Genomic DNA, 16113 nt, shown 5'->3' with positions numbered 1-16113 from the left:
CTCTCTCTCTCTCTCTCTCTCTCTCTCTCTCTCTCTCTCTGTTTGTCTGTCTGTCTGTCTTTCTTTTTTGATTTTTCGAGACAGAGATTCTCTGTGTATCTTAGACTTTCCTGGAGCTCACTCCAGGAAAGAATGCTTTTTGGTGAGGGTCGAGAGATATACTAATATCTAGGCATGATATCATTACGAATCAGTTTGTTATTATATCCATTTAGCAGAATAATTGTGATAGATTCTCCCCTAGAATATTTTACTCCTTTTTACTGCTGAGTAATAGTCCAGTGAATGGATATACCACATTCTGTTTGTCCATGAAGTGCAATTTTGAGTTCCCATGTTTTGTCTATTGCACATAAACCGTTGTCAACATTTGTAGACATAGGTTTCATGTGGACTCCTCTTTCAGTTTTTCTAGGGATATATCTAGGAGTAGCACTGAGATGAATTATAATTTTGGTTTGCTTAATATTTTGAGGAATAGCCAACTTCAAAACAACTGTATCCATTTTCATTTCTATCAGCATTGTTTAATGCTCTCTGCTTTTGTCTTTCCAAATACTTGACATTTATGATCTGACTGATGGTAGACATCTGTTGTTGTTGTGCAGTGTGATTTCATTCCTGATGGATGGGGTTGAGTAGCTTCTCATGTGCTTACTACACATGCATGTCATCTTAAAGAAGTGCCTATATAGGTCCTTTGCCAATATTTTTAAAGATTTTTTTAGTTGAACTTACTTATTTTTGGTTTTTAGAGACAGGGTTTCTCTGTGTAGCCTTGGCTGTCCTGGAACTCTATCTTTAGACCAGACTGACCTCGAACTCACAGAGATCCGCCTGCTTCTGCTTCCTTAAGTGGGATTAATGTTGTACACCACCACCATCCTACCAAAAGTTTATTTTATATATGACTTTTTGTCAGCATGTATGTAAGTAAACCACATGTATTCTGATACTTGTGATATTTGTGGAGGTAGAAGAGGATGTCAGATCCCCTGGATTTGTAGTTTCAGGCAGTTGTGAGCTGCCACAGGTGCTCAGGATTGAACCTGGGTTCACTGTAAGAGCCGTTTCTCCAGCCCCTTTAGCCCTTATTACCACTGTTATTTGTACTGACCTGCCACTTGTACACTTGGTTTTGGAATATTAGATATTAGATGGCCATAAATATGTTGAAAATAGTATTTATAATTCTTAAAACTATAAAATTAGGATAATAAATTTAAAAAATTAAAAATCAGCGTTTTTAGATGCAAGGTCTGAAGCTCTTGATTTACCTGAAAACTTGGATTGTATGAGCAGTATGTTTAAATGTGTTAAATTTGCACTTGAGAGTTTTGTAGAAAAAATGTGAGTTTCTACAACGTTTCTCTAACTTGTGAGGGGCACCTGTTCTGAAGGAGCCACGCGGACTGATAATCCTTGCATCTCCGTTGCATTTGCGTTTGAACCATGCTTAGCAGATTTGTTTCTACAAGTCCTTCCCAGGACCTTTTACACAAACGTGTTGTCTATCCCTAGAACTTCTGTTCTTCAGTGTATCTGACCACTAGCACAAGTGAATTTGGTGGACGATACTAGCAGTGCTGGGCTGCATATGTAAATGTCCATTGTGTGTTACACATTATGTTGAAGGTGGTTTGTTATTTGATTATCCCACTAAGAGTTGTCAATCCTTTATACTACTTACAGCCCTCCTTAACAGTAAGCTTTTCTTGCTCATTAGAACCTACATATTGTGAAGCTGCTTTGCTCTTTGGAGACAAGATTTGTAACAGTAATGAAAAGTATTTTCAATTAATTTTGCCTTTAAGCTGCAGTAGCATTACTTTGAAATTGTTATTTTAAGTGATATATTGGAAAGCAACACTTAGAGAATTATACTATTAGGTAGATTCTGCATTACTCCAAAAAATTAGTGAATGTAACCAAAGAGGAAACTAGTAAGTTTGAAAATTATTAAATATTGTGTTATACTCAGTCTTAACTTTTTTAAGTGAAAAAATTAATAAGGATAATTTAAATTTTTAAATAATAAAAAATTGTAAAAAGCTCATACCTTGTTTGTAGGAGGAGAAGCCCACTTGTTCATCCCAGCTTCCCGGCTAGCTTAGCCCCCAAAAAAACCACACAAAAACTGTATTAATTAAATCACTGCTTGGCCCATTAGCTCTAGCTTCTTATTGGCTTACCAGGAAAGATTCCCAGCGCCTCTCTCATGCAGATCCATGGTGTCTCACCGCCTTCCTCCTCCCAGCATTCCATTTAGTTTCCCCCACCTACCTACGTTCTGCTCTATTGACAGGCCAAGGCAGTTTCTTTATTCATTAACTAAGAAAGGAAACACACAGGCAGAAGGACCTCCCACACCACTTATTAAAAGGCATAAAATTAATCTTTTTTTAATCTCCCCCTCCCAAATCACCAGGGCTTCCCTTCAGTTAACTAACTGTACAGGAATTTCATGCTCATTTGCTGTTTGTTTCTTGAGCATCCTTTTGTTGTTGTTGTGTTTTTACAACTTAAAGTAAATGTTTATTTTATACTTTGCTCTTTTACTGACAGTACCCCAGGGTCTAAGTGTGTGAGACTCATAACTATCCACTCCTGGTAGTGTTTTGTTGTGTTTCTGTCTAGAAATATAGCACAGAATGACCCAGGGTAGGTGCTGACTAGGACGCTTCAGTTCTAGAGTAGAATTCATGTTAAAGTCTTAACCTATGCTAGCCTAACTCCTCAGGAAACACAGAGTGCAGAGGGTATTGTATTACCATGCTTTAAAGACCTGTGAATTTGGTCAGGCATGGTGGCTCATGCCTTTGATCCAGCACTTAGGTGACAAAGGCAGGTAGATCTCTTGAGTTCAAGGCCAGCCTGGTTATACATAGCTGTTTTAGGACAGTCAGAGATATAATCTAGTTAAACTATAAAAATCTAATTATGTTTAGAAATATACTTTAAAGTCTCCATTGCCATGTTCTCCATAGGGGTTTCCTCCCCTTACAGGTTGGATTAGAATTAAGCAAGTCAGATGGAGGCTTGTTTTTAATGTGGTGGAGCCAGAAAACTTTTCTTTGCTGTATGCTTTGGTTCTTTTCTATTGCTGTGAAAAGACACCATGAACAAGGTAACTTATAAAAGAAAGCATTGAATTGGAGACTTGTTTACAGTTTCAGAGGGTTAGTCCAGTGTCATCATGTTGGGGAACATGGCAGTAGGCAGGCATGGTCTTGGAGCGGTAGCTGAGAGCTTACATCTTACTACAAATTAGAGGCAGTAGGGTGGGGGGTAGATAGAGAAAACCTCACAGCCCACCCCGTGACACACCTCTTCCAACAGGCCACACCTCCTGATCCTTTCCAAAACAGTTCCACCAACTAAGACCAAGCACTCAAATACATGAGCCTCTTTGAGACATTCTCATTCAACCCACCACACTGTACATATGTACTGTCTATAGAGGGATGCTGCTATGTTATTGATATGTTATTTGTTAGGGTTTCTACTACTGTGATTAAAAAAAAAAAGCCATTGACCAAAAGCAACTTGAGTAAAGGGTTAATTTTATCTCACATGGCCTGGTTGGTCATAGTCCATCATGAAGGAAAGTCAGGGCATGAACTAATGCAGAGGCCTTGGAGGAATACTGCCCACTGGCTTACTCCCATGAGCTTGCTTCACCTGCTTTACTATAGCACCCAGGACCACAGCCCCGGAGTGGCCCTCCCGTATCGGTCACTAACTAAGAGTGTCCTGCAGGGTTGCCCACCACATTTTCTCAGTTGACATTTTCTTCTCTCAGATGACTCTAGCTTGTGCCAAGTTGACATAAAAGCTATCCAGCATAATCTTTTTCTATTAAACTTGATTTAACCTGATTTTAGGGAGATTGAATTGTTTATGGCTAATTGGGTTTTTGTTTTGCATCCTTCCTTATTACCAGAGCCCCCTGCTCTGTACCTTTTCTTGCTTGAACATTATTTGTGCTGGTTTGTGTCCACTAATTGTCTGTGAGAGAACTACCTTTAAATTACCCATTCTAGTTTCTTATATAAGGAAAGGCCAACATAGAATTAAGTTCCCTGTGAGTAGTAAGCAGGACTTTTGTTGAAATAATAAATCTCATCTTTCCTTGAGATTTGATGTTTTTTTTCCCTAATAAACTAAATGTATGCACATTGTATTCTTTAAGGCACATGTACAAAGTTTTAGAAAACATACCAATAAAACAGCAGTACAGAAGTGTTAGTTCCTAACTCTACATCATGGATGCAAAAGTAGGTTTCCTTCTTCCTGTCAGAGTGCTGTGCTCTGTGCATTATGCTCAGCTTCACCCAGAAGACTTGGGGCGCAAGGCTCTCACCTCTGTGACTAGATTAGCTGCCCCTGTCTTGCCTATCCATGTTTGTATTTTTAACTGTGCTTTCTGTTTACATCGTTTCTTTGTTATCAGTTAGAGAAACAAGCTAATTCTCTAAAACAGTTTTGGTTTGTTTATAGATTAGTCAAAGAAAAAGTGATGTATGAGAAAGAAGCAAAGCAGCAAGAAGAAAAGATTGAGAAAATGAAGGCTGAAGATGGTGAGAACTACGCCATTAAGAAGCAGGTAAGCCGACACTCGTGAACTGCGCACTCATGTGCTCTTTGCCATGGCCCTCAGAGAGGGGCTGTGTTCTGTGGTATGTGAGGCTGAGGCAGGAGGATCACTGCAAGTCTCTTTCTGACAGACAGGAAAAATAAAGCTCAACAAAGACAGAAAGCAGAGACTGAAGTGAAATGACTGCAGCAGGGCACACAGCACTCAGCTGTTTGAACGCAAGCACTCCATTGTTGTGTCAGCCGTGAACCCCGCGGCTTCTCCCGTTCTGAGGACTAAATATAAATTAGATAATACAGTAAGTATAATTACATCTTTAAATTCATAAATAGCTCCCCAATTAATATGAAGACCACCAAAACTAAATAATATTTCTCATAATAGTTAGGAATTTGACGCAGACCAGATGTCCATGCAGTGAATGGACATTGGAAGTGTGCTGTATGTACACAGTGGAACAGTGAGTGCATCTCAGATAGGAAGAAGTCATGACATTTGCAGGAAATGGATGGAGCTGGTAGGGTTCAGGTGGTTTATGTAAGTTTAGAGGAGTGTGGTCCGTTGCTTTCAAGTTGTATTGTAGTTGTCCCTGGTACCTCTCATTCTTCATTGGCTATGGGAGCTGTTTGGTTTTGGTTTTGGTGACTTGTGCCTACTCACTTGGTCTTGCCAGAAGTGCATCAACTTTTTTTTTCTTTGTGTTTTTCTTATCTGTAATTTTATCAATGTGTACTTTTATCTTTTATAACCACTTCATTTCCTTTGATGGTTTTAAGTTTATTCACTGCCTTTTTTCTTGTTTGTTTTTCATTGTTATGATTTTTTTTTTGGCTTTGTTTTCGTTTTATGACAGGCTCTCTCTGTGTAGCTGTGCATGTCCTGGAACTCCCTAATTAGACCAGACTGGCCTCTGCCTTTAAGTGTTGGTATTAAGTGCTGCCTCCTTCCCTATATTTTTAAGATAGTAACATAGGGCTGGAGAGATGGCTCAGTGGTTAAGAGCATTGCCTGCTCTTCCAAAGGTCCTGAGTTCAATTCCCAGCAGCCACATGGTGGCTCACAACCATCTGTAGAGGGGTCTGGCACCCTCTTCTGGCCTTCAGGCATACAGACAGAATATTGTATACATAGTAAATAAATAAATAAATAAATAAATATTTTTTAAAAAAAGATAGTAACATAGATTTGAAAGCATTTAACTTTGCTGCTGTGAGCATTTGGGTCTGTGGCTGTGCCTCTCAGCACTATTTTAGGTCTGACTGCATCCCACAGCATTATTCGGGCTTCTGCCTTCCAAGTGCTAAAGGTGTGTTCCAGCACTGCCCAGCTGACTGTTCATTTATAAGGGAGATTCTCTCTCAGTTATTGACTCCGATTATATGGCAGCGTGTTAGAGCATGCACTATATATGATTGCATGTTTGGTAGATTTACGTTTTGTCTTCACTGTGGTTTGATTCGGATGTGGTCTGTGCAGTGCTTCACAGGGCTTAAATGCACTTGCATTCTCTTATTCCTTGCTAAGATATGGTGATTTTTTGTTTGTTTGTTTGTTTTTTTTAATTTATTTTACATCCTGACCACAGTTTCCCCTTCCGACTCTCCTCCCAATATGATAGTGTTTTGTTTTGTTTTTAAAGCAGCGTAGCTTACTTACTGTGCCGTTATCTAGTTCTTTCCTATCCTTGCTCATTTTTGTCTAATATGTCTATAAATTGTTGAATGTAAGTATGGAAATCCCCATTTATATATGTTCCTTTGTCTATCTGTTCAGTTCATACACAGGATCGTATGTTATCTTGCTGTGCTTACGCTATGATAATATGACACTCCTTTTGTCCCTAACACCATTTTTTGACCTGCAGCAGTCCACTCTGTTCTGTTCATGGAGTCACTTCTGTTGTTGTTTTTAACGTTCTTCATCTTTTCCCATGATTTTGTTTTCTGTTTCTGTTTTGTTTTGTTTTTACATCTGAAGTGAATTTCTTATAGATGGCCTCTGATTGGGTCATCTCCATGCTTTAGGTGGTATGTTTTCACCAGTAACATTCATGACAGCTGTTGGTGTATCAGAGTTTACACTGCCTCTTCCCTCCCCCAGTATGCTCAGCAATAACCAGGCAAACACAAGTCGAATGGATTCCTAATTCACCATATGAACATGTTAAACCCTGCCACTGTGTAAAAGAGAAGACTTATTATTGTCGTAGTAATTTCTAGAGCTCCATCTGACAAACTAATATGAATATTATTGGCTCCACAGATGGCTGATGTTATTCTATAGGCTGTTACAGCTTACAGGTCTAGCTCATCCCTGGTTACAAGATATGGCTCACCAAAGAAACCGGAAACCTTAGCCAAACAGCTCACCCTTGGCCACATCATTTCATAGAATTCTTCCTGTGACAAGAAAGGAACTCCTGTCAGTTGGAATGTTTCCTTTTCAATGTTTATGTTTGATCATAAAAGAAATTAATTAACTTTTAGGTTCTGCAGTCTATAGTTATAAACCAAGCCTTGCCCCAACTTCCATTTTACCAAAATAAATACCCAAAAAAGTTATAACTTGTTTTAAAATCAATTTCACATCAGTGGGGCTGGCACTCTATGGAGTTTCCTTAAGGTTCCTTATGCATCCCAATGACAAAGCCAAGACCCTGATTTTTCTCTCAGCTATAAGGCAGTAAGCATTATAATAAACCATTTATTTAGGTCTTCTAAAGAAAGGTAACATTCCAAGGAAGATACTTTGAATAAACAGTACTCATTTAGTTAAATTGGGTATTTGGGAATGTCTTAGTATAATCATGGCTCAGATGCTGTTGTTAGTTCCTGGCACCAAAATCCCAGAAAGTGCCACTCACTAAGCTCCACTCCCAGTCAGAAACCTGCTTCCAATGATTGCTGCTGGGAGAAGAAAGTCAGTTAGTTCTCTCCGTGGACTGAGACGTCCAGGGCAGGCTCCATGCTCAGGAGTAGTTGGCCAACATAAATTGGGCCCCATGGTTTTTAGTGGCCTTTTTGTTTGTTTTTGAAAAAGTGGAAGAACTTGGCTGGGTAGTAATTTGGGAAGAACCAGGGAGGAGTTGGGCAACAGTTGAATATGATAGTATATTATATGAAATTCTCAGAGAATAAAAAAATAAATTATCCCTGACAGTCACTATCGTTGCTATAAAGGAAAGCATTCAACTTGTGAATCTGATACAAGAGTGGCTTGTGGTGTCCAGGTTTCCGGGGTGTTCCTGTCGTGTCACATGGCAAGTCTTCACTTGAATCAGTGCCATGCTTCATATTTTCACGTTTATGCTCCTGTATTGGACCAGAGAACGGAGCCTTCTCTTTGCCTTTTTGTCTCCCCTGTCCTGGTATCATGTAGGTATGCAGTCAGCACTCAGTGTTCTTGGATCAGTTCCTTGTAGAAGATAGTGCAGTTTATAACCTGTACACATATTGCTATATATTTTAATTCATCTCTAGATTATTTATGATATCAATGTGATGTAAATTGTTATGGTATATTATTTATAAGGAATAATGACAAAAATACTACAAATATTTAGTGCAGTTTTGGGGGGGGTGTTTTTTAATTTCAGCCTGCTGTAGATTAAATCGTAGATGTGGAACCTGTGACTATGGTGGCTGAATGTAGAGGAAACTTAGTGAATAATCAGGGTGGAATACAGGGGATGAACTTTTGCCCTGTTGAAGTCAAACATTCATCTTGTTAGAATAAAAGAAAATTTTGATCTGTACTACAGAGAGATAATAAAGAATAAAATTATGTTGAATAGTGCTGCTTAAAATTCGTTTCAGAAACATTGAAGTTTAGGGGGAAATTGTAAATATACATTTAGACTTATCATGAGTTTGACCTAATTCTTGATATTCATTCTGTTTTGTTCCTATAAAGCTTTTCTGTAGGAATTCCACAGGAGAAATCTGAAATGTTCCTGTTGCCATTTTTTCACATAGATTCAAACCAGATAGACAAAAATAATTTAGTGCCATTGATTAAATATCTGTTTACTTGAAAGTAAAGTCATGATCCTATACTTGAAATTTTAACCTGTGTCTTATTAGTCAAAGCATTCTAAGTTCCGCCATGTATTTCCACCCAAAAAAGTGATGTGGGTAGAGAGTATCTGTGTGTTGTGATGTTTTTATTGCAGTATGAGCTACAGCAGACTGTCAAAGCATGAAGATTCTGGGACCTCCTTCAGCTTCCATTCTAGTTAAATATTAGTGCCCTTATTGTGTGCATTTTGTTTTATTTCAATTAGGTAATCTTGACTAATTTTGTACCCATATCTCTGAAAGCTTTTGAGTTATCACAATAGCCGTCTCTGGGAATAATTTAAGGAAACAAAAGCTTTGTACCAACTGAAGAAAAGTCTTAAATTCAACAGCTTGACTATTGACCAAGTTTCCTAGTTTTCTCTTGTGTTTGATGTGTTCCAGTATAGCCTTGAGTGGTAAATTTTACATCCAAAAGCATCCCTCAGAATAGGTGTCCCTGTGGTTAATTCTTCAGTGTCTTCATGAGAATAGACAAGAACTTCAGATTTGGAGGGCGCCGCGATGGTAATTTGGCTCACACTGCTTGGGGAGAATAATCTCTCTCCTAAACTGAAGCATAAGGATAAGTAATAACTTTTTATGCATGGTAAGCATCAAAATATGAACCTGCTGGTCTTTGCTTTTCATTTTTCTTACCTCTGTCTTTCAGTGAGTCCCTCCTGCAGTGTGCACACGATGTGATCAATAACTCAATAACTTCTCTCATGCAGTAATTATCTCCCTGTGATACTATCTGAACACTGTTTTCCTTTATTACCCAAAGATGCAGGGGATATTTATATAACCAGCTGATCCCATTTTAGATAAAGGTGCTTTGTGACAGCAGGGGAATCATTTACTTTAAATAGCCTTTTAAATAAGAACTGAATGAAAAGCTTTGCCAGTTAATTTTCACTTACCATGGAAAGGTGATTGCCAAAAGAGAGAAAAGCCCCCAAACTTTGTGCAAGTTCTGCTTACAACTTGTACTATGTGGATATTACAATCAGATAAGCCCAATTTAAATTAGAACATTGAGTCACTTAACATACTCCTATTTTTCATTTCCTCTAAACCATTAGTTATATGCCAAGGTGTAAAATAAATACACATTAGATCTGTCTTCTCGATTCTCTCATTACAGGCAGAAATCCTTCAAGAGTCCCGGATGATGATCCCAGATTGCCAGCGCCGGTTAGAGGCTGCATATACCGATCTTCAGCAGATACTAGTAAGTAAAGATTTCTCTACCAAAACTTGACTATTTAACACTACAGCTATTTGAAGAGATGTTCTATTAATTTGCCCTGTGTCTTGGCTTCTTCCCCTATTGTATGATGAAATACTCCTGGAAAGGTTCATTTTAGCTCAGAATTCCAGGTTATAGTCCTGAGCAGGAAAGTCACAGTGACTGGAGAGAGCTGGTTGCACTGTATCCATTATAGGAACCTGTACAGTGAATGCTTGTGTGCCTCCCTCTCCTGCTTAGGGATGGTCCAGTCCACAGTCACCCATCATGATGCAGTCTAGATAGCCAGTCTCCCATTGTCATACTCGGGGACTGGTGTGCCTGGAGGCTGACCCCTGGCTATTAGATTGATGACACTAACCATCATACCCTGTGAATCAACATGCTTTTAAATAGGTAAAGAATTTAGCTTAGGTTTGTGTTATGACTCCAGTAAACAATCACTTCTATCTTTTCTGTTTACTTATTTAATTAAATATTTGAGCCATAATAGCAGGTATACATGGTACCAGTTTTGACCAGCAATATCTATTTGCTTTTTGTGCATACTTTTTTTTTGACACATTAACAGTGAGCCAACTGTTTGAAATCTGATTTAATTCCATGTCTCAAATTAACTTGTCCTTGTTAAAAGGCTCTGGAATTATTTTAGATTCAGACCTAAACTAAATTGAGAGTTTTAAAGTGAGGAAGGTAGCGGAGGCAAACCTCTCATGAAGTCCCGTAAGTCAGGTAGTGCTGTTGTGCTGTTATATTACTCTTCCTAGTACAGATTCTTGTGAAACAGTGGTTAGCTGAGTTTATAAAGGTATTGAAGTCTAACTAAGTGTCGTCTTATTCTTTTTTAACAGACAAGTGCACAGCACTCTTGTCTGAATTCTATTTTCTATTGCTGTGATATAAACACCCCGACAAAAGCAACTTAAGGGACAAAGATCTCATTTGGCTCAAAATTCCCTACAGTCCCTCACTGTAGGGAAGGCAGGATGCAGGATCATATTACTTAGGTCTGCATTGAAGAGCAATGAACTAACCTGACTCCTAAAGCCAGCCATCACAACTCTACTTCCTGTCTACCTGACATTCAGACACTCACCACCCTAAGCTGTGACCTTCTCTACCTTTTGTCCCCAAAGTCTTGTTTATCTCCTAATGTAAAATGCAAACCACCCTTAAAAGTCCTTATTATTTTTAAATTTTCTAATATTTTAAAAGTCTGAAGTCTTTTAATTGTAAGTTCCTATTTAAAAAAAAGTTGAGTACTTTGAACATGAAATAGTACAGAGTAGACATTCGTATTTCAAAATGGAGGAACCAGGGCACAACAAGAAATAAACAAATGAACTCCAGCAGAGAAACCCGCCAAGTCCTGCAGCTCTTTGTCCTGCATCTGGAGCTTGTGATGAAATTGGCTGAGAGCCAACAGCTGGGACAGCCTCACACTTTAGCCCTGCCACCTTCAGCACACAGCCCCACTCTGCCCGCACCTGCCGCGCTCCTGGTTGCCTGCCTTCTGGGGTTCCCTGCAGTGTAAGTCTCACCTTTATATAATCCTCTCGGGACTTCTTATCACAGGGACTGCCCCCGTGCCACACAGGGCCTGGCCTCAGCTGTTCTCAGTGACCCCCTCATGTTTACATCTTTGTGACTTCAAATCAGATACCACACAGACAGTAGACAAGTTCTCTTGACAGCCTCTCCCCTTTAGATGCAGCTGTGTCCGCCTCTGTGTGCTGAAGACACACTTTCCTGTGACGTTGCTTCCCAGGAAATGGGGGATGTTATAGGCTTTCTTCCAGTAAGTGAATTTGCATCTTCTCAAGATGGAACCTCTGGGTGGTGTGGTTTTACCTTCAGGACATTCCTTTGATCTCCCAGTGCAGCACAAGGAGCTTCTCTGTGAAATACCCTAACTTCACTCGGATTCTCAGAATAAGAGCAGAAAGAAGGCAGATTCTTGACCACAATGTGACAGGAATGGCTCCTAGCCCAGTTGTTGAGAGTCCTTCTTCCCTCCGTAACTGTAAGACTAGCCCTCTACATTACAGTCAGTTTTCTCAGCATTCCTGTCTGCCACACCCCCAGTAGAATGCCCATTAACCTCTGCTTCCAGCATTGTGTGGATTTTCTAATCCTTTGTACCAAGCACTTTCATGTTCTTCCCTCAAGACAGTTCCATTTCCCCAAAGCTGCATAGTCCTGCTTATCACAGCAGCTGCCCTACCTCTTGGTACCAGTTTCTACCTTAGTTTTGTTTCTTGTTGTTGTGGTAAAATGCTGAATAAAAGCAATCAACTTAAGAAACAAAGAAGTTATGTGGCTTACAATTCCAGGTTACATCCGATCAAGGTAGCAGGAACTTAAAGCAGCTAAGTCACATTACATCCATAATTAGAGCAGAGAGGAATGAACCAGTGTTTCCCAGTGATTAGATTGTAGACAATCCAGACAGTTTACCATCATGCAGCATGGTAACAAACACCTTCCATCCCAACACTTGGGAATCAGAGGCATGTGGGTCTCTATGAGTTTAAGGACAGCCAGGGCTACATAGAGAGCCCCTGTCTCAAAACAAACCATCACAACTCTACTAGTTTCATTTTTGTGGCTGTGATTAAAAAAAAAAAAAAACGTAACAGAAAGTGTTAATATCACTGGGCAAGAATAAGACCACTACCTCAATTTTTGAGCCAAATTTGAATCAAGCTTTATTAAATATTGGCCAGGAAGATAGATACTGGCCAAGTCCACCCAGAATCCCTGATAATGGCTCTGAATTACGTTAGGTAGACACTGATAGAGGTAAAACCCACCAGGCTGTGTACTTCCTACCTGCATACTGCCGGCCTGTATGTGATCAAGCACTTCCAGGTTGGACAACCAGCCTTGTTTATGGAAGTGAAAACAAGGGGCTTGTTATCCTAGCATTCTGGGAAGCTATCTGTCCTTGGGGAAGTGGGACTACAGGTTAGAGGTATTTTTGTTTTATAGCTCTCTTAAACACAGATTTTAAAAACTTAAAACATAACTTAGCCCTCACAAAGGGAAGAAAAGGTTTAATTTTGCTCACAATTCCAGATTATAGTTCATTATTATGAGGAAGTCAAATTGCAGGAACTTGAAACAACTAATAATGTCACATACACAGTTAACAGCAGAGAAAAACACAGCATGCTCTGTGCTTCATGCAGCTCCTCTACTCCTCTGTGGTCCAGGACCGCCAGCCTAGAGCATGGTGTTGCCCACAGTGTGCCGGGTCTCACCATCCCCGTGGACATGCCCCAGCCAACCTAATGGCGATGGCGCCTCATGATGCTCTTAGGGGTTTCTGAATTTGAATTGTGGCCAGTTGACAGTGAGAGTTGACTGTCACAATGATCAAGTCATTGTTGCTTTGCTGTTTGATAATGGATGTACTCTACATTTCCTTTACTGATCTTATTTTTAATGTTTCTGTTTTCTCTGCTGATATTAATTATTAGATACATAGCTGTATTTTCTAGATAGTCTAGGAAAAAGAATAAAATGTTTATCACCACATTCTGACTAAATCTATAGGGCAAAAAAAGAGGGAAAGATTTTTATTTTATATATTAATTTTGCCTGGAATTGTCTCTATAATAAACTTTATTAAGGATCGTGAGCCCCATGACCCAGCAGTTTTTTTTAAAAGATTTACTGTTTTTAATTATGACTGTGTATATGGGTACATACACATGACTGCAGATAGGCGCCACTGAGGCCAGAGGCATCTGACCCACTAGGAGCTGTGAGCTGAGCCACCTGTTATGAATTGATTGACCTCTAGGCTTTGGAAGAGCAACAGATGCTCTGACCCACTTTGCCTTCTCTCCAGCCCCTAGAATGAACTTTTAAAAGACAGGACAATTCTTCTCAATTAAATGAGGTGCTAGTGTTTATTCTATTTTAGTATAAGATAGATAAAGTAAGAAATAACCACTGTTAAGATGCTATATAAAAATGCCATTTGTATTTCTTAGCAGTTTCAATGCTGTTTTTTTTTCCCATGAATCTAATACAGATTGTTTGAAAATGATATGTTTAGATAGTTGTGCTTGAGGCTGAATTAAACTATGACCTCTGCTCTCAATAACATATTTACTGAAATAAACTGTTTAAGGTCATTTTCAGGGTTAAGAAGTTGTTGCCAGATATCTGAATTCAGCTTTTTGCCTTATTGTTCATGTTAAATGCAAACATTATTACCTTGTCGTTCATAACTAGCTACATCTTTTAATGACCTTGCACAAATTGTTGTCCTTCACTTCATTTAAAAATTAAGAACTAGAGTGGTGGACCTACGTTTAGTTCTCAACACCATATGACAGCTTACAGCCAAATGTAACTCCCAGTTCCAGGGGATCTAATCTCCTATCCCTCTGGCTTCCATGGGGGAGCAGGATGCGTGTGGCGCACAGACAGATATTCAGGCAAAACACCCATACATAAAAAATAAAAGTAGTATTTTTTACTTACAGTCTCCTATGTGAAAATTTAGGCATTATTTTATTAATCTCTTGGTATAATAATATTTTAGTGAAAGTTTCCTATATTTTTGTGTGTAGACAAACTTAATCTTTAAATATCAGAAAATTGACATATTGCTTGATGTCAATATGATATACTCATATTATACTCACTAGTAAGTATAAAATCCACTCTTCTAATTTGATTGTACTAAACTTATATGAGATCATTAGCAGCCTTTGGCATTGAGAATAATTGAAGTATTATTGTATGGTGGATGTTATATTAACACATTAGCAACTCCTTGTTTTTTTACTTTTAAGTCATTGTGAATCATATTTTTGTAGCATGATGTTGGCCAAATAAGAATGATTTTAAATTTGTGAGATTTTTATTTAATTGCTTAATGCTAATAATTTTAGGCACCTGTGTTAGTAATTACAACATGAAAATACATAGTCTGAGAGTATCTGATAAAAACAAGATAACCTCTTACTTCTTCTTTCCTAGTAACAAAGGGACAGAGCTGTGATATATTTAGAGAGCCTAGACTCCTTTTCTTTAATTCTTGGGTTACTTACTGATGTGTAATATAAATATAAAGTATTGAAATCCCTAAAGGACAAATCTAATTTGCTATTTTTCATTTCAGGAAAGTGAAAAAGATTTGGAAGAAGCTGAGGAGTATAAAGAAGCACGTGTAGTTCTGGATTCAGTGAAGTTAGAAGCCTGAAATTTTTCTGTACAGGGTGTTTTTTTGCATTAAATCCTGGGGTCCATTCTACAATTTGTTATTTTTGCCACTGCTGTGTTTAGTAATAGGAAAATTTGGTTCTTTTTATGCAGTTGCATATATTTTTCTTTGCATAACTTAATGTGTCAAATAAATGAGTTCACCTAATAAAATTGTTTATTTCATACTTTACAAAATTTTCAGTTGACCACTTAGTTAAATGGTTGTTCATTAAATCAGATAGGTGTTTTGAACAGATACCAGTTTCTGTCTGAAGTTGAAATATTTTGTAACTATAGATTGGTTTAAAGATCAAGCACATCAGCTGAGAGGCGCTAGGGAGGAGCCCATCTGCGCGGCTGTGGGAAGTCCACGTCAGTGCTAGGCAAAGACTCCTACACTGCCGCTCACCCCCATTGAGTCTCTGTAAGTGATCCCAATACATTCATGCGTTCCCCAGGTCGAATTTTGGTGGACTCATGCTTTGGTATGTTGTTGGACCCTTATAACAAGGGGTAGACTTGATTTATGTCTTCCCCAGGAAGGGATTTTAGCACATGATAGCACAGCCAAGCCTGGGCTAGTGTTTTGCTTCCTGTCTTTTTTTGGTGTAGTGTTAGTGATGGACCTGGGGCCTCAGACATGGTAGGCAGGTGCTCTGCTGCCAACTTACATCTCCCAGTGGAGTGTCTACTTTTTATTCTGAGATAGGTTCCTGTTTCTCAGGTTGCCTTGAGCTCACAATGGAGTCCACAAAGGCCTTGAACGTAATATCCGCCTGTCTTGGTCTCTGATTTGCTGGGCTTACAGACCTTTATGACCAGATGTAGACAAGCTGTCTTCATTGACTGGAAACAAGTATCATTTTGTAATGAAGTATTTTTCCTGCAGGATTATATACCTACTACCAAATCATTTAAGTTTTTTTTTCCCTAAAATACACAACTCACTTAGTCTCTTATATGTCTGGAACATGTGTGTAAACATC

General features: G+C 38.8%; 1 protein-coding gene across 1 annotated transcript in view; it reads left to right on the top strand.

Annotated features, from left to right (window-relative positions):
* The window catches only part of Tbca (tubulin folding cofactor A), a 54496-nt gene extending 39174 nt beyond the window's left edge, over nt 1–15322 (top strand). Inside the window, exons 2-4 of the mRNA XM_005356480.2 lie at nt 4501–4606; nt 9800–9886; nt 15045–15322. Of these exons, the coding sequence (XP_005356537.1) occupies nt 4501–4606; nt 9800–9886; nt 15045–15125 (274 nt within the window). The 3' untranslated portion in view covers nt 15126–15322. The remainder of the gene's footprint in view (nt 1–4500; nt 4607–9799; nt 9887–15044) is intronic.
* Nucleotides 15323–16113: the final 791 nt, after the last annotated feature.

This window comes from Microtus ochrogaster, chromosome 19, assembly GCF_000317375.1.
Source record: "Microtus ochrogaster isolate Prairie Vole_2 chromosome 19, MicOch1.0, whole genome shotgun sequence".
NCBI classification, from domain to species: Eukaryota; Metazoa; Chordata; class Mammalia; order Rodentia; family Cricetidae; genus Microtus; species Microtus ochrogaster.
Note: the sequence above shows the minus strand (reverse complement) of the source record. Positions and strands in the feature narration are given on the sequence as shown.